The sequence below is a fragment of the Neodiprion virginianus genome, chromosome 4, assembly GCF_021901495.1.
Source record: "Neodiprion virginianus isolate iyNeoVirg1 chromosome 4, iyNeoVirg1.1, whole genome shotgun sequence".
Lineage (NCBI taxonomy): Eukaryota > Metazoa > Arthropoda > Insecta > Hymenoptera > Diprionidae > Neodiprion > Neodiprion virginianus.
This window is the reverse complement of record NC_060880.1, coordinates 35,995,484-36,020,350: the sequence shown is the minus strand read 5'-3', so window position 1 is coordinate 36,020,350 and position 24,867 is coordinate 35,995,484. Positions and strand designations below refer to the sequence as shown.

At 40.9% G+C, this 24,867-nt stretch overlaps 1 protein-coding gene across 5 annotated transcripts in view; it reads left to right on the top strand.

The window, feature by feature from the left end:
* LOC124302321 (agrin-like) overlaps positions 1 to 24,867 on the top strand; it is a 290,584-nt gene that overhangs the window by 207,309 nt on the left and 58,408 nt on the right. For all 5 annotated transcript variants that reach the window (XM_046758373.1, XM_046758370.1, XM_046758372.1 and 2 more), the window contains one exon: positions 4,480 to 4,689. In XM_046758373.1, coding sequence (XP_046614329.1) covers positions 4,480 to 4,689 — 210 coding nt within the window. The remainder of the gene's footprint in view (positions 1 to 4,479; positions 4,690 to 24,867) is intronic.

Below are 24,867 nucleotides of genomic sequence, written 5' to 3'. Positions count from 1 at the left end.
GCTTGAGTGGTTGGGTTCACGTCAGGTGTTTAATTTCCTATGACTTTTAACGTTTCGTTTCGCTTTTTGTTCTATCAAAAGATATCTTCCAAGTGTCGTTCCATCTCTCGGTAGTTATTGATTTATTTTTTATCCTTTACACTCGTGCAATTTCCACGATATATCTTAATTGTTACATTACTTTCTTTGTTTCTCTCCTCGTGCTCTGTTAAACTACCATTAGTTTTCGAATTTTCGACAACATTTTTACACAAATCCTTGTCTTCTTCTTCTTCTTCTTCTTCTTATTCCATTTCTTCCTCGGGCCGAGGCCCCTCAGCGAAAATTGTAGCAACCCTCTTGACGTGAGGAAATTTTGCACTTACCAAGCGTTAAATGGCGCCTTGTCGATACCAACCTGAGGTCACGCCACAAGCATATTACGACCCGGGGAGTAAATGCACCTGCAGCCAGCCAGAATTTCAGCCTCGCTGAGAACGTTGACCCCTGCAACTCGATGCAGACTTTTACTGGATGCAGTGGAGAAAAATAAATAATGCAAGAGTCTTATTTTCTATTCGGTTTTTCAAATTTATAAACGAGATCTTTCACCGAGCAAAAAAGATTGACAGCAGAATATAACTACTGTACATAGAGTGATTATAATTTCAACCGTGGAACTCTATGATATTCGCGAAGTATATAGCGCGCTTCTGAATTCCTTCAGGATCCTTAAATTATAATTGGAGAGCCAATATTCGGGCGATATACAATCCCTGAAATTTTTGCGACGTGCCTTAAATCACAGAAACCACTGAAATAATTGACATTCCAACGTGGATATTTTCCTGAAAAGAATTTTAACGCATAATAATTTAATACAGTTATACGGACGATAATTGACGGGTAAGAAGAAAATTTCAGGTTACACGTGTAATTCAATTTTCGAAAGTGAGTCGACAATTTTTTCAACGTGGATTAACGACTCCCAGATACGTTGTGTATTATTATATACCTGCGAATGTGCGACGCGATCCGCGTGTCTGCGTGTACAACACGCATTTCATCCCCGCGTCAATATTTCTCAACAACAGACCGTCTGCAATTTGCCCTTCCCCACTAATTATCAATCTAATCCGTAGGTAAGCCCTTAACCTGCAAGGATGCCTCTAACTATAACACAGTTAGTTGGATATCCCGGGTAACGTGTATTATCCTAACAGTGAATAATTCATATGTCTGCCATTGAGAAGTACCGGGTTGATAATTGACCGTCTTATCGAATATATAATATCTGAGGGTATAATTTTTCGACCCTCATATTACAAGCCTGAATTGAAATTCAAGGTTCTATTTAACCGAATATTCATTACAATCTCGATCTGCGATCGAAGCGAGGAAATTTTATGCTCAAAGCTGAAAGAGAAATTCAGATTCGTCGCGCTACATACGCTATCGATCATTATCGTCTCTGAATTCGGAGTCATGAATAAGTTGCAAATGAGTCGAGTTCGATTGGTGAAATAATATTATACGCCTGGGTAATATCACTCCACTTGGCACGCAGCGCGCATTATCTTTCCACCCCCGTAATATCCATTTCTCCCCCGTCTCGACGGAAGGGCGATACTATTTTTTACACGGAAAAACAAGAAACAAATAGAAAGAAGGAACTAATGTATATCGTATCCAAAGGCTTACACAACTTGCGTTCACCTGTACCGATCGATTTGCATTTATACTCTCTAAGAAGCTAAGCGCGCACCGCATTCGGACTGCGAGGGCACGTCTGTAACAATAGGCGGCTCGAATCACCCCGTATAAGTGAATTCCTTCCGTTCACGAGAATAAAATTACGCGTACATACGCGATACAATTGTTACAGAGGTAAAGAGACACGTGTGTAATATATCTCACTACTACTAGTACACGGCATGTATTTTTCACCGGGCAATTATTATTCGACGAGCAACGAGGAAAGTTGAAACACGAAACGTGAGGGTGATTTATGAAAGTCGCTGATTAGATCGTTGAAATAGATTGCGAGGTAACCAGTCGATGATTAGAGCGGCGCGAAGGATCTTGCCTGGGTAAGTTACGGGTCGATATCCTGCCGCTGCGGCCTGATTTACTTTTACAATTTTTCGAATTCTTAATTTTTTTTTTTTTTTCTTCATTCTCTTTGTCGGCTTCCTTCAGGCCACGCGACTTGCCGACAAAACTGTGACTTTTCACGGGCGTTAACGCGCTCTCTAATCAACCCTGCATTTTCGGTGTAAAAAGCTTGTCGACTTCCACGATTACTGATTCACTACAGTGGCTTGTTGTGGATATATATATATATATATATATATATATGCCTGTCTCAGTTGCCATTATAACTTGCGAGGCGTGACTTGCAAGGCATTTCCTTTGTTGCGGACCGCTCGATGGAACCAAAGGTGACTGGAAAGATGGCGGAGCCGCGGGATTCGCGATTGGCTAAACCTGAGACAGGAGAGATTTTTTGCGGGATCAACTCGTCGGCTATATTAATGACTGCTCGTGGAAGGATTAGTGGGCGACTCTCGAACGTGGTGCTGCTTTTTTTATTCGCCGCTTTAACCGGCCCGCCTGCTGCACCCTTCGCATGAAAAATCGATCCCTCCAGGGTTCGACACGCACTGAGAAACATTTCATTTTTTACAGTAAGTAGAAAAATTCGGTAAAACAGGTATCGTTAAGAAACCCGTTTGAATATTGTTGGAATTACGAAAAACGAGGTACGCGTAACATTTTCCGCTATCGTCGATCCTCTTTTGGTAATTGCAACGCAAAATCAGTTTCTGAGGTTTACTTTACTTTTCTAGTTAAATAAGGCCTTAACGTCGATTTATCGTTGCACAAGCGTTAAATTTTCGCAACAGTCGCAAGAAAATATAGCAACAGCGATCGTAGTGAGAAAGAATAGTAACGGATACTAGACTCTCCGGTAACAGCTAGAAAACTAATTTTCATTTTCTACCCAGAAGTATATTTTTCGATTGTGGTAAGAAATGAAAATAGTTAAGGACCGAGCGGTAACCGGAACTAAAAATTTCTCTCAGTGCGGGGACGGTGTGAACGAAGTGACCAGTGCGAGCTTTTCGAGACTCGCGGTAAGGTCGGAAACGTTGAATTCGTTGAGAAAAATAATGGCAAGTTTGATGAATCCGTGAAAGAATCAGCCATGGAAATTTGGGCGAAGAAATTAACGAGTTTTTTTCCTACCATCGGGTACGTCGACCGAACCGTTTGACCGGAAAAGGGGAAATCGTTTTTCGACGAGGTAGACTCTCCGACTCGCATCTTTGCTCTCGCATCACCTCGGTCTGTACGGACAACGGCGACTAATCAGGGGAAAAGATCCTCTCTCGGGCCTTTCCAACACCGGTAAGAACCCCTCTCTCGCCGAGTTTTCTCGTCCCAACCCTCGAGCAAGGGAGCCGGGTAAAATCATTTCGTCGAAGCGGTCAGAAGCCCTTTCCGTTCTCTGACCTTTGATGGAATTAGCCGGGCCTCGGGTGACGGCGCGGTGATTAAATTAACACGGTACGTACGGGGAGATTCAAAAGGTGGGATTTGCGAGCGAGTTCCACGTTTTCTCGGGCCCCTGATCGAGCCAATATTTGCGAAACCCTGCGCCCGACAATTAGCCCTAATGCAGCGATGGTGGCGAGAATTAATCTCATCCACGCGACGCGTCTCTGACGGCTGCACGCGTGTTTATCTTGTCGGAATCCGTTTACACGGATACGTGTAAGTCTCGGAATTCGATTCGGCACTGCTTCACCTCAAGACGTGTATCTTGGCCTGAAACAACAGAGGGGGGAATAGATTCCCGGAAGATTTGAAACGCGAGTCTCGGCCATCCCCTTCGACTTTTGAACGGATAGGGGGAAAAAGCGTTTCGCAGTAAGGCTAAAAAAAAAAAAAAAAAAACGGGAAAACAAAGTAATAATTGTACCTCGAGTTGTTGTTAAGTTGTATTTTGTGCTTCATTAAAATTCCCGGAAGGTCCGGGATTCTCTGCGAAAGCTTGGTCGAAAAGTATAAGCCGGCGTAGCATCTCCTCGAAACTTTGGTTGCCTTGCCGCCGAGGAAGCCTACGCTTGAAAAACAGAATCACGCGACTTCCGGCATAGCAGGAATTAGCCGAGGCACGGATATATACAGAGAGGGAAACTGAAAAGCTCCCTGTGCCTAAATATACGCGGGAGGGGACAAAAGCTCCTTAACGTAAAAGCCCGGCCGTTACAAATAGCGCCTTCTAAAGCCAGACGCGGACAGTCGTTGCATAAAGTACCTCACCTAGTCCGGATACAGGGTGTAGATTCACCGTAAAGATAAACAATGCCGAACACCCTCCAGCGACAAATCCACTTCCTATCGTGAATCAAGCGTGGAGAAATATCCTCTTTGAACTCTCCCTCTCGTTATAAACATTCCTTTAACCATTTCCTCGCAATTTTTCGCTTTCAGAACCCTGCGAAAAGACGTATTGCGCCTGGGGAGCTTCCTGCGTTGTTTCCGAGAACGGGAGAGCGATTTGCCAGTGTCCGGTCGACTGTCCGCCGACCCAGCAACCGGTTTGCGGATCGGACAACGTCACCTACTCGAATCACTGCCACCTTCGTCAGGAAAGCTGCCATCGGAGGAAAAACACGAGAGTCAAATACCAAGGAGCGTGCGGTGAGTCTCTGATTCCTAATGTAATCGTCATCGTCAACGTCGTCGTCTTCGTCATCTCCGTATAAGCATAGCCGGTACACAAATCGCCAACCGCGTAGCGCGGTAGCTGGCTGAGCGGAAATATCGCTGACATTCGTCGCTGAGGTCGCAAAAAATTTTTGAGAAAAAAGCGAGGGTGGCTGTCCAACAGCCGAATTTTATGGTAATTGAAACAAAAATGGAATCCGTTCCATGTTTCGTTTGATCGCGAGCGACGGATGATTGAGATATTCGATTTAAATTCAAATTGAGAATTTAGAGCTTGCAGCATCGATATTCGGCTTCTGTTACACCGTGTAACAGATTCCATTGATTCGGTATTCCGGATTCCTGGGATCGGTGAAAAATCGAATTTTTCGGTACGCGACGTCTTTTGTGCGTTCCGTCGCACGTACTGCGAATATACGACGAGTACACACGGTTCGTAATGCAATGCAATTGGAGTCGAAGCTGCCGTCGTGAAAAGAGAAGTGAAACATCTGTGGGGCGGTAATAAAGCAATGTGGAAAATTCCTGCCCATAAAATATGAAGATGCCAACAAACGGTGGATAGTAGACGAGGTAAACGCGAAACGTCTCTCGACCGTGTAAGCGTACATACCCTTACACACATGTACGCACAGGCATACCTTCACACGTAAAGACAAGCTGGTTATACACGTAGAAACGTAAAAGAAGCTCGATCAAAAATATGGACCAATTTTTTTCTTCCTCGGGAGAAAAAACTGCGGGATACACGCGTAGAGGTGAGTCTATATTGTTATTATCATATGCCGGCGAAGATAAAATGTTTAGTAGTACGACCGTTACATCAAGCCGGCAAGAATAAGGCGGTACGACGGCGGGTGACAACCTTCTATGTATGTATGGAATATTTTTCACATTTGCGATAGACGGTGAAAAATTTTTACCTGTCAAATACGGGACCTTGAAAGACCGTTTTTTTTTCTTTTTCTTTTTTTTTTTTTTTTGTTTTTCGCTGTTTAAACTGTAGGTAGACACGTTTTCTCTCCGAGTGAATATTTGTCACAAAATTCACGCAGAGCTTTACGATCAGATGGGGGTTTGAGGGTTTCTGCCAAGGGGATAGGTGCGCATGATGTGTGATGCAAGCAGCTGGGAAAATACGAGATTTTGATCTGATCTGCAGCTTTCTTACAGGTTTGTGAAAACGATCGAATCGCGCTTCGCGATACGCTTACGGTGAAAAGCTCTTTCTTCTCAAGCTCTTTACTCGTACAAATTGCAGTACATAAGCACATTAAGCCTACGATTTGCTGCGGAGTTAGAAGTCGGACTGTTTCAGAAACATTGCTCGACAAATCTGATTCGTTTTTTTTAAACCACCGTGTAGCGAGGCACGTCGCAACGTTGAGAATCGGATAGACTTGAAAAAAGATAAAAAAAAAAAAAAATCGAATGAACAAGAACGAAGGGAGGGAATCGAATGAACCAAATTAATGCGCTTCGAGAGAACCGAAGGAATTTTAGAAACGGATTTATAAAGGAATGCAAATTTACAGGGGATTCTGAGTCGGAATCGTATACCTGCAGCCAGCGAGTTGGTCTGTGAAAACGTGATTTGGAATTAACGATATCTTCCCTTAGCCGTTACGAATCCGCGGTTTTAAAATAACAATTTTCCTCCCCCAGCGCGACATACTGACTGCAAATTTCTACGATTGCTTTCTTTATCGTTGGTTACATCACCGCGGGCTTATTTCATCCAAATTTACTGTCATTATTACAACAATTTTCATTATTTACACAGTAAAAGCTGATTGCGTTGATACGAGCCGAAAATCCGGAGTTAATCAATTGCGTATTGAATTTCTTATTTTCTTTTTACACTGGAGAAAAAAAAAAAATTCCATCGGTGTACGGTGATTGCAAGTTATCCACCTGCAGGCAAAAAGTTTCTATACCTACCCTCTAATTTCAAACAACCTTGTACCTACACACACGCGTGTTTTTCATCTCGTTATATTTACCCGTCAATTATTTTCATCCCCTTGATTATATTCAATATACTGTGAAAATTTTTCACTCATACAACACACGTTGCTAATATCCGCGCGGAAAAAAAGCTTCCGAATTTCAACGAAGGATCACAGGCGATGATCGCGAGGAAACAAGGCTGGGAAAACACAACTCAATCGCTCATCGAGGCTCCCTGATTCCCTCCAAAATCGCCAAATCCTTGTTTAAACCTTGTCATATATTATTTTACAGGCAACGCGCGCCGCGCTACAGCTTTTAAATTATGAATTCGGAGACCATTAAAATTGTGGACAGCGATTAATCGATGCCAAACAAAATTTATTATTAATTGCCGAGTGAGTTTACCCCCCTCACTCTCTCATCGCGCGTGTGCGTGAGCAGATGGGCAAAACATCGATCTCTCTTTTGGGGGTATTAAAAATTGGCGATTCCGTCGCTTGTTTTATCATACATTTACGTTAAACGTTGCTCGTCGATTTGACACGTGAAATTTTTCACTCGCATGTGTATAAATAATTAATTCTCTCTCCTCGATTATAACATAGACAAGGAACGATTACTCTACCTTATCTCCGTTCGTCGTTACGCCGTCCACGTTTTATTGTATCAATACCGATATAAACTAATTTCAAAATCCCGTTGCTGAACACAGCAATCTAGGCAGATACACATATTTTAACGACAAATGGTTGCACGATAGAATAGCCAGTGTGCACCTGTCCTTAATTAACGACATTTGTTATTACGTCCTGTTCCTTTCTTCCCTATCATCCGCCTATTACGTTATATACGTGTATAAAGCATCCGAGTTACGACTTATACTTTGCATCGCGATTTCATGCACGATCGTAAATTTGGAGTTTCTCTATTAAGAGGAAAAGGCTCTAGAGTTTTATTCCCGAGAATCAACGATGACAATAATACCGCGCTACCATCAATGTAAATAAAGGTGCAAAAATATGCATGCCGAATCGGAAAAGGGATTGCGAAGTAAGTACTTGGTTTCTTTCTTTCTTTTTTCTTTTTTTTTTCTTTTGCACACTATACGGACTCTCGGCAGTTTCCCTCTTTCTTCTGGCGTTGCTTATAGTACGGAGGGGGAAAGTGGGCCCATGAATTAACCAATACGCGCGATACACTCCGGAAGATTTGCTCGAAGCATCTCGTAATCTAGCCTCCACGCCCGTGAATTCAAAAAGGGATCTTTTATTCAGCGCAAATTCCTGCCGCTGCACGCTCTGCGCGGCATTTTCCGTTTTCAGCTGCCCCGTATAGATCCTCTCTGTATGCTTTATTAAAAATGGTGTTATTTTATTCAGAGGTGAGGGGTCAGATAGCATTTTCTCTGATGATCGCGTGCCGCCGACTGGTATTGCATGGGCACAGCTCTCGGGACTGTAATAATTCTCTCACGGCTGTATCGTAATTCGATTTGACAAATCGCGCGGCCAACGAATCGAGGCGGGAAAATATAGGGAAAGGATAAATTTCCGAGGAATATTGCAGAGGCGATATTTTTCTATACCCGACGTAGAGGTTTCCTCGCTTTTCTTTGATACATTTTTGGAAAAAGAAATATACGTTTCGCAAATTTCGCAGGATTAGAAGTAAAATAAAAAAATCAAGCACCGCCGCCTTTTCCTCAAAACCGAGGGAAACGCGAATGGATCATAAAATCCGAAATCTTGTCCTGAAATATCCTACCTGCACCATCCTGGCGGCTCAAGGAGATTCTTTCCTCGTTTTTCTGCAGTCCACGGTGCGCTCTGAAATATTAAGATTTCACTTTTGCAGCTCCCTCGAAGCTTCAATATTCACGCGATCTAAATACGTGATGCGGTCGAGAGTCAGAGTTTACGCGGAGGAAAACTGTCGGCTGAAATTTCAGCCTTAACTTGAAAATCAAACTTTCAATACTCGTCTCGCTTTTCTTTAACTGCAGCTCCGCTTTTTCTCACCCGGTCTTAAAGCCGTCGCCGGCAAACGAAACGCGATATTCGCCCCCTGCCTTTAATATAATATCAGCGATAACTCCCCGCGATATCCAGCGAAGCTGCCGACTCTATAGAACCGAGAAGTTATGGTTGAACCGAGCGCACGGTCTGGCCCAAGGGAGGCCAAGATGGCGGCCGATAGCGTGTCGAAAACAATTGAAACGCGCCCTCCAGAGCTTAGCCCATGCTTTCAATTAGGGAAGCCCCCTGCAAGCTCCCAGGCTCTTGTTCTTCGCCGACGGCTAAACAAAAACGCTAGAAACAAAAGTTGAATTAATTTTATTGGCTTAAGTGGAGATTCGCCACCTGTCTCGCATAACTCTCATCGTTATTTATAAACCTGATCAATTTCACCTCACCGTCCACTTTATGCAAGCTGTTCTCATCACGCCTTCGATTTATACCATTTCTTTTTTCGATCGAATAATAACAACAGTAATTGAGAATTTAACGAGCAATCGAATGTCTCTTATTTTGTAATATTGGTTTATTGGCAGAGCTAAGCCTCGGCACGAGTAACGTCATATTATTGTACTTTCAATCTCCCTTAGGCATTCGATTTCATTTTCGTTTAATCCTTGCTGATTTCTCTACTTTGTGGTAATAATATAAAATAGTCGATGCGCGCTGTTTCCATACGCGCAAAGTATACACAGAGAGAAAGTCTTAGTCCCGGTTACCGTTCAGTCCTTAACTATTTTCATTTTTTACCACGATCGAAAAATATAATTCTAGGTAGAAAATGAAAATTAGTTTTCTAGCTGTTCCCGGAAAGTCTAGTATCCGTTGCTATTCTTTCTCATTACGATCACTGTTGCTAGATTTTCTTGCAACTGTTGCGAAAATTTAACGCTCGCGCAACGATAAATTGACGTTAAAGCCTCGTTTAACTAAAAAAGTAGTGTAAACCTCGGAAACTGATTTTGCGTTGCAATAACCAAAAACGGATCGACGATTGCGCAAAATGTTTAGGCGTACCTCGTTTTTCGTAATTCCAACAATATTCAAACGGTTTTCTCAACGATACCTGTTTTAATGAATTTTTCTAGTTACTGTAAGAAATGAAATTTTTCTCAATGTATACAGTATACCTGACACTTGGACGATTTCTAAGACTCGTAATGCGAGGGACGGCGAAAGGGCACAAAGGGCAGGCGAGAAGCCGCGGTAATTGGATAAGGTTGGAAAAATAAAAGTGTAAGAAAATTATTTTTCGTGCCTACGAGCCGCGAGGTTTTCGGGCAAAAGCTCGAGCTCACGTGTCTGAGGAGGGAATATAATCTGTAAAATCGATACATCGGTATAATCTCGCGCCTTACAATGTGACCCGTATTCCCGTCTCTTATCTGGCACATTGAATATCAGCTGCACGCGTACCGTGCGATGCATTTTCTAGGTAAATCTTTGTTTCTCCGTTATCGCCTTTTACCCCTCCGTCCCAAGAGACGCGTTTCGAAGAACACACATTTCCCAGACTTCGACACAGCGCCTGGAGAAATGCTCAAGCCCTCGGGGCAGTTCTCCGCGATCAGAAAATGGTGTGTCTATCACGTGCATCGACAGACTCGTGAAAGTGGAAAGAAAATGTGTCGGTAAATTAAAAAAAGGTGTGAAAAATTTATAACCGTTTAATTGAACTAAAAATTTCTTTTTTAAAACCAATTTCATGTGGTGAAAATCCGTACGTTTTACTAATTTTCTTTAACTATTTATAAAATTTATCTATATTATCTATACAGAAGCTATACGATTTTTTGTCTGAAAGTACAAAAATGAGAAGCATCGAAGTTCAATGCAATTTTACAATCGCTCAAATATTATGCCAAATCCAGGGGATCTGTTCGATTTTACTCTAATCGATGGTTCAATTTATTTAAAATTGTATTTTCTACAATCCCACTGCAACACTCTTTTTCTTTCCTTCTCTCTCTCTCTCTTTCTCTCTACATCACGTTTGTATCGTTGAACATTTAATCTAACAACATATTACATCGATACTGATTGCGATTAATGATTAATGGCAGTGTGTAAATTTTTTGCAGAAACAATTTACAAAAACTAATCTTCCGAATGAAACGAACGAATCCATAAGATTTTTCATTATTCTTAATCGATTACAAATGAAATGTCGATCGAAACTTTTGTTGATAATTTTTAGTACCCTCTACTCTGTGATTTTTTTTTTATAAATCATCCAAACTGTTGCGACTACGTACATCAATTTGATAAGTTCCTGCGAAAACACGCGATTATTATCGTACAAGCACATTAAACAAATTTATCGATTTCCGGCCCACCAACATCGCCTTTTAAATGTGTAAGCACAAGGGTTTCCAATTAAAGTGCAAAAGACAGCTTTTCGCAGGACGAAGCGTCGGCACTAAAAGGCCGGTAAAGAGCTTACAGCGAGGCAGAAATGACGGAAGGCATCGCTTCGTCGGAGGGGGAGGCGGAGGGACTGAAGCTTTCAAACGTCCTTGGAAATAATTACTTATTACCCTCGCGTAATAATTCTGTCTTCGTATATTTAAACGGATCTTGCTTGCAGACGCCCAGCGTTTAACGCTCAGCTGAACGTCGTCGCGTCAGACGAGATTCTCGGGAGGAGAAGGGGGAGGAAAAATTAGCCAAAAGGTTGAAACTTATCCTTACCTACACTTACGGACACACTCGGCACTCGAGATTGAAAATTATCCTGATTTATATAATAACGTCGCGAGAAGTCAAGAATGTTATATATATATATATTATTATTATACATGCACTTGCCTGTGTACTATCTGGTATTACGACGTATCTAAGAAAGGAAGAGAGAGAGAGAGAACTGGGGGGAGGGGGATGGCAGCCGACTCGGCAAAACGAAAGATACACGGCATCGTACGTACAGAATCCTTGGTGGTATTTTTTGGTCCTGCAGGATCTCCCCGGCGGTAGGTAAAGGGGCGAGCAGGGGATGATGGGCCGGAGGGGCGGGCGCGGGACATTTCAGCGGATATGAAATTGCGTGTCGACGCCGCGTGAACGAAATGCTCGCCGTGTTTCCTTCACGTGACATACATACTTGCGAGATCCAACGGAAGCGACGCGAAATATATACATATATATATATGTATATTAGGGTGTTTCGGAAAAAAATAATTTGCGATTTGCCGCCGTGTTACCGACTAAAGAATTTTCTCAGGTTAAAAGAAAGACTCTGTGAAAAGATGAGCGTTTCACGTTACGCGGAAGATCGCGATCAGTTGATTTTTTACATTCGTGTACTTTTTTTTTTTTTTCCGTAATTTACGAAGTATCCTGGATGTATCAATTTACCTCACAAAAAATATCAATTCTCCAGTTGATATTTTAAACGAGCATCTGACGATTTTTTTTAATATTAATTAATTCTCATAAAATAGTTATAATTTAATATGCACTTTTGATTTAGGCGAATAAGATTACCCGGTTGATATATGGTTGCGTTATGGATCGAGTGATCTTTGGGTTTGAATACAAATGTCGGGAATGAAATAATAATTGAAGTGCCACAACGTGTTTCTTGACAAATTCAAAAAAATGCAAAGAAATGTGAAAAATCGAATCAGCGTCATCTTCCATATAAGATAAAACGTTCGTCTTTTGACAGAATCTTCCTTTTAACCTGAACAAACTTTTTAGGGGGTGCCACGATGAAAAATCGTAAATTACTTTTATCCGAAACACCCTGATACATATAATATAATAGTCAAGAGTCTCGCTTGATCCCCGCGATTTCTTTTCTTTTCTCTTCTTTTTTTCTGTCATATTCTCGCACTTTTCATCGCGACGTCGTGCGTCGCGAGTTAGGAAAATTGTTAAAAAAAAAGTTGTAAAAACAGAAAAAAATACAACCACACAACATCCGTCACGTCTTCCGCCTGCGGATAAAAAAATTCCTGATTATGCGAAAACCAAAGGAAAACAACAAGTTTCGAGGTAAATCTGCAGGATCCTTTTTCTCCCTGCACACACACCGCTACGAAACGCTTCTATCCCGCGACTCAATGTCTAGGTACAGATTGTTACTTTGAATCCGGTGAAAAATGTTTCCGACTATTATTCAGGATTAGCTCGTGCGCCCCTCGACTCGATCCCTGGCTGACTGGAATAGAGGGAAGAGGATAGTGAGTCTAAGCGAGAGCGAGAGAGAGAGAGAGAGAGAGAGAGAGAGGCAGCAGGCGGCGCAAAAATAGAAGGGAAAAAGGTGGAGGACTTTATGGCGAAGCATAACTCAGCCTTCCTTATTGAAACTTCCGCCGGCGTTTCGTTACTCCCGGATTAAGACATTCGTTTTAAATTTGTCGAAATTTCGGTACTCGCCGGAAACTTTTCACTAATTTAACCCCACGTTCGCGGGGGGTCGGTTTTACGTTTTTTTATTTTTTTGTTATTTTTTTTTTTTTTTTCGGAACAGCTATTCGGACGCATGGAAATAACTTGGTTAATCTCATAACGAAACCGATACCACAAGTAGAAAATGTGACTCACGTTTTTTGAGCAATCGCAGGATCCTGCAGTAAGTAGACGAAATCGGGTCATCCAGGATCCTCGGTCCTCCAGCAAGTCCTGATGCTTGCAATTTAATCCTGAATTCAACCGCTTGGAAAATCATTGATCGATGTTGTTCCTTTGATTATCAGTGTCGAAAGCTTCTTGATATTTGTCATTTATTCGCGTTTCTTATCGAGCTTTTTGTGCAACCATAAATGAATCTTATTTATCTGCGTCTCTGTGAATCATGTATAAGCTTCGTTTGGTTCAATTGCTGTCTCGATCGATAATTTTCTCAAATATTTCTCAGCTAATTACGTTATATCATCGTTTGTCGTTCTCTCGCGCATCGCGTCGATGCTGTTCGACTCCGGAATTGAATCTTCCTTGCAATATCCAAGGAAAGCGTCGTTAATCTGTCGTAACTCAACTCAACCTCAAGACGATCCTTGTGAGTTAGAGAAGTTAGCTAATCCTAGGTTCCATCGAGTTACCCAAGAGCCTGACGGGCAGGCGAAAAACTTCTCGCCAGTTCGAGCGGTCAACCATGAGAATCAAATTGTTACGCCTGTATACAGAAAATTCATTTACGCAGCCCAAAAACTTGAGTCGCAGTGATTCCTTGGAATTGTTTGATAACAATATAAACAATATTTTTCCTACATTTTTCCTTGTAGGCTTATCATTCAGCAAAAATTGCACGAGTATGGGTGCGTATAAAGGCCGTGGTACACCGATTATCCGGTGATGCGGCTAATTGAGGTGCAAGTGTGAAATTTCACAGAAAACTGATAGGTAGAAGTGAAAATTGCAGTTCACACTTGCTTCCGGCAGCAGAAGTTTGCTCTCACTTTGAATCAAGACACCTATTCATACACGGAATGAACTACGCGTGAGAGTGCAATTGATATTGGAAAGGTGGAAAGATATTTAGGGGGATAGATCTTCTGGTACGGCATGAAGTGCCAAAAGCAAAATAACCAGAAACATAAATAAAATCATCATACATAGTAATAAAGTTCCAAACCAAAGTTTGCATGTTCGGATGTTCAGAAAGTGACGTCACCCAAAATTTTTTTTCACTTAACGTCATCGATCTGTAGTAATCGTCGACAACGAAAATCAGCTAACCGAATTCCTCAGTCTGGAAACAACCGCGCAGTAGGGAGGACGTGTGAAAATCGCACTCCGCAGATTTCGAGTACCGGGTTCTCTATCTTCTGGATCCTGCGCTTCCTGGTGCAACTCGAGTTCCAGGACAAGCGCTCCGTAGTTCCTGCGCTTCAGGTCCTTTACCTGGTGAATTTCGACCTCCAGGACCAACGCTCCGTGGTTCCTCGTAGTTCCTGCGCCCCAGGTGATTTACCTAATGAATTATGACTTCTAAGATCCCGAGCGAGCTTTAGCGAGCGAGAGTTTTACAGCTAGTAAAAATTAATTTGAATTAAATAAAGTGAAATAACTATAGTTATTAAAGTGTTTCAAAAAAACCGACTATATTTTTTTTTTCGAAGAACATTGAAAAAACTTCCGTGTGTCCCTCAAAAATGACCGCGGTAAAATATGAGCTCTTAATATTGATATCTAGAGGTGGCGATTCTCAATTTTCTATTTCCCATTTAAATAACACGGGAAAATTTTTTTTAAAAATTTAGACCTTTATTGCTCGAAAACCAATCAGTGTGAAGATATAAACAAAACATATTCTTGCAGGAAATTTTACGCTCTACAAAAAAGATCTAAATAAAGATTTGCGTAAGGTAAGTCGTTTCGGAGTTATCAGGCCTCAAACGTCGAACCGTTTGAAATAATGATGTTATTAATTTATAAATGCTACAAAACTGACTCATATCACTTAAATACACAATATTATTGATTTTAAAATCAGAACTATAGACTTCCAATGAAATTTTAATTAATAAATTTCATTAATCAACGATATGAATCAGTTTTGTAGCATTTATAAATTAATAACATCATTATTTCAAACGGTTCGACGTTTGAGGCCTGATAACTCCGAAACGACTTACCTTACGCAAATCTTTATTCAGATCTTTTTTGTAGAGCGTAAAATTTCCTACAAGAATATGTTTTGTTTATATCTTCACACTGATTCGTTTTCGAGCAATAAAATTCTAAATTTTTAAAAAATTCTTTCCCATGTTATTTAAATGGGAAATAGAAAATTGAAAATCGCCACCTCTAAATATCAATATGAAGAGCTCATATTTTACCGAGGTCATTTTTGAGGGACACTCGGAAGATTTTTCAATGTTCTTCGAAAAAAAAAAGAATAGTCGGTTTTTTTGAAACACTCTAATAGTTATAGTCGATAATGTGTTCACTCATAGATCAGATGACAAACGATTTCAATGATTTTAATCAATTTCGAGCAATCTGAGGGATTTCATACGATTTCGTGCAATTTCAAGTGATTTCAAACTATTTTGAAGTGACTGCCTTCCAAAGTCGTTTGCGAGTTCAACAAGTGAATGCACGTGCGATTTCACGCGATTTCAGGCGATTACCACGTGATTCTGAGTGATTTGAACTGACGCAAGTGACTTCAAGCGATTTTAAAGTGGCTTTTGTCCAAAGTGGTTTGCGATTTCGACAGGTGGAATACCCCTTGGTGATATCCGAAGCAGTAGTAAGTTGAAGTAAGGAGTAAAGGGTTAACCAATAACCATACATATACGTATAGCAGCCACAGATAAGAGAGAAATAAATAATTAAAGTAAGGGAGTAAGAACAAGTGACTTAAATGCAACTTATCGAAGTGCGAAATTTTAAGCAACTAACACCCGATACTACAGAGAGTCCTGTTCCGTTGCGCAAGCCAGTTCAGCTCGATCCTATAAGGCTCAATATGCTCGTCTCTGGCTATGGCTAAAATAAACCGGGCGTAGAAATTTACACCACGCTGTAGCTTAATATCACACGGTAGTCAAGGTGAGGGAATATCAATTCGGTCACTAGAGGTTCACGAAGTGTGACTGAAAACAACCCCCTATTTAGATTTAATGTCAAGTTCGTTAACCACTCAACTGCCGTAACTGGCAAAAATCCCGGAATGGCTTCATAAAGTAATTCAATGTTTTTGGGTGTTTCGGGTGAATATTATCTTTTAAAAGCGTGTGTTTCAAGTATTTTTGAGTACACGGAATAACTGTAAAAGTATAACTGTAAAAAGTTATGTTTTTTCGCGTTCAGACAGTTTTGAGCCGTCGGAGTTGACAAATTTTTTTATCATTTTCTTTTTTCAAGATAGATTTTTGTTTTCAAAAACACTGAATAATACTATTTCCAAGTCCAAATACGCAATTTTAAGAATCACCGAGTCAATGTGATTTATTATACAGTCTAACTAGGACATAGAAAAATGACTCGGTTATTCTTGAAATCGCGTATTTGGTCTTGGATATATTATTATTCAATGTTTTTCGAAAGAAAAATTCATCCCGAAGAAAGAAGATGGTAGTTTGAGAAAATGATCAAAAATTTGTAGACTTCGAGGGTTCAAAAGTGTATAAATGCGCGGAAAATATAAATTTTCATTGTAATAATCGGATTCCCTACCCCCAAAAATACTCTCAACTCACGCCTTCAAAATTAAGTATTCATCCGAGACACCCAAAAACATTGGATTACTTTACGATGCCATTCCACGATTCTTGGCAGTTGCGATACGGTCGTTCTTGACACCGCTATGACGACTTGGCAGTTAAGTGGTTAAGCCTTTCGAAATTCAGATTGATCGCGTTGATAGTACGCACAACCCCTGGGAACGATACATAGTTGACGTTGATGCGCGATTAATAGACTTCAAGGATACAGGCGTCGTATCCTCGCTTAGGCCCACCACGGCACCTGACACTTGATCCTGTTCCGGACGGACAAAAGGGCTGCAAACAGCGCAAACATGAGGATAATTGCTTGGCTTGGACCTGGACGAGAGCGTCGGTTGGTTTTTGAACAGTTAGTATGTAAAAAGCTCTCGTACATGCCGCGACAAGTGATGTCAGATATACGTGAGTTTAAGGCTTAAGGGTCCACGACAAACAGTCGGTGCATGGAAATTGGAGACCACACAAGGAGACTCAACTCCGCGCAAACAAATAGCTGACTAAAATAATATGGCACTGATGATCCGTAAATTGAGAGAAATTTTTAATTTCGGTTACCGCTCGGTTCTTAACTGTTTTTATTTTTTACACACAATCGAAAAATATAGTTGGAGGTAGAAAATGAAAATTATTTTTCCAGCCGTTACCGGAAAGTCTAGCATCCGTTACCATTCTTTCTCGTTACGATCACTGTTACTAAATTTTCTTGCAACTGTTGCGAAAATTTAACGCTCGTGCAACGATAAATTGACGTTAAAGCCTTGTTTAACTAAAAAAGTAGAGTAAACCGAAAGAACTGATTTTGCGTTGCAACAACCAAAAAAGGATCGACGATAGCCTAAAATGGTTAGGCGTACCTCGTTTTTCGTAATTCCAACAATACTCAAAACAGTTTTTTCAACGATACTTGTTCTCCTCAATATTTCTATTCACAGTAACAAATGAAATTTTTCTCAGTGCAAGCGCACATACGCATCCGTATACTCGAGTAAACGTAACGCAAGCACTCAAGCAATAGTCACACGAATTCCTCGATAATAAGCATAAAATATCAACTTGTTTTTCAACGCGTATATATATAATATAATTCATGCGAAAAACGGGTAGAATTAGAAAAGTGGCAAATCTCGGCAAACTGCGCGAGGCCGTGAATCTTGCCGCATTCGTCTCGCGAACAATAAAAGGAAAAAAATGAAAGAGGAAAAAGGCGAAGAAGGTATACATATACATATATATATATATATATATATATCAATATATACATAGGAGAGAAAATATCGGCGATGGCAGGTATTAAGGCATTTGTCAGTCCTCGGGGACGGTGTATTAGCTCTCCGACTGTACGGTACACTTATTAGCAAACGCCTCTATATGCATGGCTCCGAGCCAACTAGTTTGAAACCAGGGTTCAAGTCTGCGGAACGCGTGCTTTCGCGTCTCGGGTCAGGGCGCGGTTCGAGGAGGGGTCAGGGGGTCAAGGGGTGGCCCAACGAACCGGCGGGTTTAACCAGCCCCCGAGACCTCACCCTTGGTAGGCACCCACCGACTCCTTTGCATGCCTGCGTTACGGCTGTACCGATACCGATGCATACATGCAAGCTTCTCTTGTACACGCCGATGCGGCTCAATACCGGTTCCACGTTGTTATGATCCTTTTATGAATACGTCTTCCCCAAAATTGATCGCCTATGCAATTAGAAATTTATGCACAACCGTGTAATGAGAATGACGAAAATTAATCGATTATTTTTAACCGATTTATCGAGTATGCTCGATTATTTTTCAAACTCGGTTAATCGAATGACTCGATTATTTTCCCTCATGATAGGTTTTTCTTTTTTACTTCCATAAACGATGCGACGCAATAACAATTTTTGTTATTGGAGTATCAATTATTATCATTGTCTCACTTACTAAGATACCTGTTTGATATAACAAGTGAAGGATAAATGAATATTTTTACCTGAAATTGAAAGATATTTTCAGTGAAACTATTAACCATCAGAGAACTTTTCCCAATATTAAGACTGCGTACTGAAATTTACGAAATTTTGGTTTCAGATGCACTGTTTCAAAAAACTACGAAATAATCGATTGATCGATTAATTCTTACCGATTAATTCAATCGAGTCATGTTCGATTATTTTTTTCGACTCGATTAATCGATGCATCGATTATTTTTAGCTTAGCGGCTATCGCAACTGCTTATCCCAATCTTGTTTAGATATCCGGTGTTGTTATTTCCGCAAATGACAGTGAATATGAATGAAACAACATTCGAAACGTCTGTTAGAAATTAATCCGAACAAATTCGAATAACGCGAGTTGAGAAAAAAGAAGGCTGAAAATTATTCAACTTTGGTGATTTTCATCCGTTTCTGTAAACGGTTTTGCAGGGCTCATTTTTCTCGCTGACCAAATCTCCACAAATGACGTGAAAGTAATTCGAAAAATCATATTTCTTTCGGGTTATATCCAGAGATCTTTTCGTTGAACAAAGTAGGAATCGATAATAATATGATCGGATCAATCGGATCGGAGTCAATTAATCATTCCTCAGGAAGTTGATATTTTATTTCGCGTCACTCGATTACGTTCAAATTCATTTAAGTCACATATTATATGGATATTTTTCGTTCGTATTCACCTTCGTTGGCACAAATAACATGGGTTAAAAATTGATGAACTATTTTTTCCTCTCTCCCTGACTTTTGATCGAGACATCGAGTCCCATTCGTCTTTACCAAGTTCGTTGTCCCAATTCTTGAGGAACAATATTCCCCTAGTATATCTCTGTAATTACTTCACCGAAACTCGGTGTTTTTTAACTTGTAAAAAATCCGTACTAACTCGCGTCGAGTGTAGAAAACGCGAGAAAAATCAACGCTTCGTACGTGATGTAAAATCACTTTCAGAAACGTGTTAATTATAAGAAAAAGGGGAGATTTTCAAATCCTACGTTTATTTTTCACTTATCCTCGGCATACTTCTCCCCTATAATCACATAAATTACCTCGAGTTCGCGATTCGGATTAGCAATTCGGACAATGCGGCGTCGAGTGATGGTCACCGGTGACCCTCGAAGGGGCGTTGATAATTTGAAGGCAATTCAACCCTCGTCGTTAAAAATTCCGAACCATCTCACCCCTCGACATTTTCTCCCACATCTGTACTGTTCCGTATAGCCGAAAGGCATTCGGAATGGTTTGTGGTTTCTCTTGGCTGTTTCCTTTTTTTTTGTGCCCTTCTTTTATTTCCCGCCCCCGCTCTCTCTTTCTCTCTCTCTCTCTTTATCTCTCCCGTATTTCGTTTCTTTTCCTCTCCATCTGCCGCGTTCCTTTGAACCCTGGTATTGCTCTCTGCACGGGTGTTTTACGATAGTTTTTTTTCTTTTTTTCTTTATTATTATCGTCATATCATCCTTCTTCTCCTCGAACACGTTCCTCCATTGCAGAAAACTTTTGATCGTGCACGATCGTCAAACAGCGTCGAACCGCGGTTGTGTAATAAAAAGTAGACTTCAACGTGAACAGAAAAAGATTCACACTATTTTCTGCGTGTTAAATTTTTTTAAACCCTCCTCGTTTTACTTATTCATACATTTTTATATCTCTTCTTTCTCCCTTCTTGTGCGTTACTCGTCCGTTCGCTTTCTGTACGAGCGCGATCTTTTCGTTTAGCTTCAAAATCCAGGGACCAACACTCGCTTTCTGCAGCCATCGTCGACCGGCCAACCAGATGTATGTATACAGCTAGTATTTTCCGAAGGATCAAAGGATCGGGACACCTAATTGCTATTTACCTTAGCCCTCATCCATCCTCGGGCATCCGAATTGCCGCCGTCTCTCTTGTTTATTCATTTATTTATTCATTTATTTATTTACCTTATTCGTCGGCGATAATTTCAGCCCCTGACTTTTGGAATCGCTGGTTACGCGACTATGAATCTCTTTTTATTACGACGACGACGATGACGATGCGGTAAAAAATACATAGATAAATAAAAACCGATGATGAAAAGAATACCTCGCAAACGTTGTCGTTGATATCGCTTCAAGTTTACTAATTACTCCTGGATATGAACGAAAAATGTCATCCCTAGATTATATTAGCACGCGAATTTCGTAAATACAGAAATGCAATTTCCGATCGCAAACCTTTGAGGCAACGAGTAATCAGCAAGCAAGGAATTACGTTCTTCCTTCGCTTTGCTGTTATTCATTTTTCTGTCCAGATAAGTTTTCTGTCGAGATTAAAAGCTCACCGAGTATTCTTGTTGCCCGCTTTTACGTTCCTGCATCACGTTACGAATCTTAGTTGTTACAGGATATTACTATTCGCATTTTTGCACGTGTTCGCTGCACGCAGTATTGAACAGAAGTAAGAAGGTATAAGAGGGAGAAAAATAATTTCAAGGCGTTGACCGAATTGATCAAATATTTCTGCACAAGATGAAACTTTTCATCGCCGCTGCTTCTCCTCGCTTACTAACGAATTTTATACCCGGGAATTTTTTGTACTTTGAACATATTCCCAAATTTGATTTGCCCATTTTCTGTCCCGGCTCAACCGGCTCGACGACGGCAGTCCCTCGATCTTCGTAAAAGTTTACAACCTTAGAAAAATTCTAGCCAACCCACCGCGGGACCAAAAATGTCTAGTTTTAAAAATATACGAGTTTCCCGAACCGCGTTTACACCGAAGAGCGAAAAAAGGAACAGAATGATAATGGAAAAAAGTTTTTACCTCGTCTAACAGTTTTTTAGTTTTTAACCCAATCCAAGCTCAAGTTTAACCCCTCCTCAAACGAAATCCTGCATCCGTACACTTACTCAGATTAAAGATTTTCAAATTCATTGACAATATCCACAGTCGTGAGATAAATCATTCCATCCTATAAGCGACGTGAAACAGTCCCGCGTAAACTTTTGCAGAGCTATATACAATCAGTTCCGTACCAAATTCGAAATACCACAATCAGAGTGTTTAAAACCGAGTTTTCGGACCACACGCCGTTAACCCCTGGGTGGTTAAACCACCCCGTCTTGAAACTTTGAGGGGGTATTTTGTTAAATGGTGATGACTTTGCGGGGGTGGCGAGACGACGAAAATTCATCGGGGTGAACGAACGACGCGACTTTATACGGTGGTGGGTCTGGGGCACTGAAAAGTGCCAAACTCTTCTTCATAGAACTTTTTTTTCTCCTCTCTCTCTCTGTCGCTCTCCTATCATAGATTATCCTTACACTAGCCCATATCCCATCCCCCATGCGCATACCTTCATCTTCGTAAAAGTTTACAGCCTTGGAAAATCGTGCAGGCAGGCCGCGTCGGCTTCCCCCCGACTCTGTAAGTGTATAACGCGCCTTGAAGGTACATGCACAATGTACATATATACCCGCGGTGATCACATTTCGTAAATTAAAAATTCAGATTCAGCTCAGCTGACGTTTTCACCCTCCGTGCCCGAATATACCTAAGCAGATAAATGTCGAGCGTGTTTATCCTGCAGCTGACTTCGCGTCGCGTGATTGGGTCGGTGATTCATTTCTTTTTTTTTTTTTCTTAATCCCATTCTCCTTTTTCTTTTCTCATTAAAAAACGAGTGCAGGTATTCGACCGCGATAATTTTATATCAATTTCAATTCGGCGATCAACGAATAGAACACGGAAGGATAACCGATCCTCATCGCTAGCCTCGTAACGCCGAAAATAGGTATATATATACATACATATATATATATAAGAATTCTCCTTTTGTTTTTTCCCCTTTTTCTTTCTCTCCTACTTTCCTTCGTGTCCGTCGAAAGATTTCTCCGCGTGAAAGAAAGTTTTGTCAAAAGTTACCAAATAGAAATCATTCCGCTCCCCCGCCCTCCCCCCCCCCCCCCCCCCCCCCATATTCCCACCGCTCAAACTTTTTTCCCAAGGAAAGTTCGAGCACCTCTTCCCCCGTCCCCACCCTTACCCCCACAACCTTTTCCTGACCTCGAACCCAACCGAAACCTCAGACCCCGCTGTTTCCCACTTTGAACTTTTACTTAGCGCACGGCAAGCTGCAAGCTGCCGGGCAAGCATCGAGAAAAAAGCTCCATCTCGCATGACCCGAATTTTCTTTTTTTTTTTCCCCCGACAACGTCTCTCCGCGAGCTTTCATCCTCTGCAGCAGCAGCAGCAACAGCAGCAAGCAGAAGCGGCAACATTTCTCTCCCCGTCATTTATCCTCAGCCCCCCCACCACCCCTTGCGGATAGTTTTCGGGGGCGGAGAGCTTATAACGTCGCAGGGTGGCGTCTAAGGTTATCACCACCGCGCAAAGTGAAGCTCACTTTTGTGATGGGTAATATAAGCTTCTGGTCGATCGATTCGCTGCCGGGAAAAGTGGATAGGCAAATGGATGGATTGGATATATAACCCGAGTCAGCTGATGCGTGGGAAAAATTATCCGGGTGACGCTAACATTATTTAAACTTATACATCAGAGTACGGAAATATATCCCCATATGCGAAAAGTGTTTGCACGCGGTGTTTTTTTTTTTTTTCTACTTTCTAAAATAAGGGCTAATGAAAATTTTTATAATTGGAATGTTATAGCAACGTCACACAATTTGCGGTATATTTATTGTTCGATCCACCTTAACAGTCCGAGTTTGAATATAGAAAAATAACTCCTTGTTGAAAATAATTATAACGTCAATAATAGCAGCGATCACAGAAATATTTATGTATGCATATTTTTTTTTTTTTTGTGCCATTCAAAAAACACAACTCGCTTAATCAGCTGCAAAGTGCGATATAACGTAACCGTGTTCTGCGGATACTTTCGCACAAGTTCGGAGAGTCCTGAACGCCTACTAAAACGCTAATGCAGGTATCGTAATACATTATATACATTGAGGAGAAAGGAAAGCCGGTAAAACTATTGATCAGCACCTACTCCTCGCCCTCTCGCCCTTCCTTCCCACCCCAAAGGCACCCGACTTTCCCCCCCTTTTTCTCCGCCCCTCTTCTACACCTGGAAACACGGAAGCGCGCGAAGTATGAACAAACGAACGTCGAACAAAAGAGTCGTTAAGGTATATCGAGTAGAATTAATTCCCTGATGCACTATTACCAGTGTATAAGTATATCTACTTTTATGTAGGTACTTTATAATTCCACGTTTAACTGCGATTTTTAAATCTTCCGGCTGATTTCTTTTTTTTTTTATTTGTATTTGGATCCGGAACGAATCCTCGCCTTTTTTTTCTCATACCTGTTTGATCGAATTTTTCAAATTATTCAAACGTCGGGGAGATGAATAAGGTGCCAAGATTAGCAATAATTTTGTCGCAAGTTCCGACCCGTGATGCCGAATTAATCGGATCTATTTCTTTGCCACCTCGTTCTGGAAAAACTTGGATTTTACACAATACGAGGTGTAACAATACGATGAATGAGTACGTTCTTCACGCACTTGTTGAAATTTTTTTTATAATAATAACAATAACAATAATAATAATAATACCAGGCAATAATAATGAAAAAAATTTTCTCTCGCCGAAGCGCGAGAAAATAATTGTGATTCGCGTTTCTTTTCACCTCGAAGGTTGGGGGAGGGTTCGTTGTATGCGAACGATAAGCCGACGCGTGTAATATATTCGATTCGTTTGAATCTTATCGAGAATGAAAAATCGCGAGTTACCTAATAACAAATCCATTCAGTATAGGTTTAAGAGATCACTAGATTCCGATGAGCAAAGGTTTAATTTGTCGATCGAATAAATTCGATAATGAAATTTGATTGAAAATTATCATTTCATATATATATGTATATATACATAGGTATGATTGAAAGGTAATCGCATTATCGACGGGATTTGGAGAAAGTCAGGAATAATGATGGGTATAGGAATGAATTGAAAGCAAAGATGAAATACGAATCGTGTAGAAAAAGTAAACTCCCAACGATGAGATGCGGGCGTATGAATTCGGGATTCTCCCGATTGAACCAAGCAGCTTTGCCGA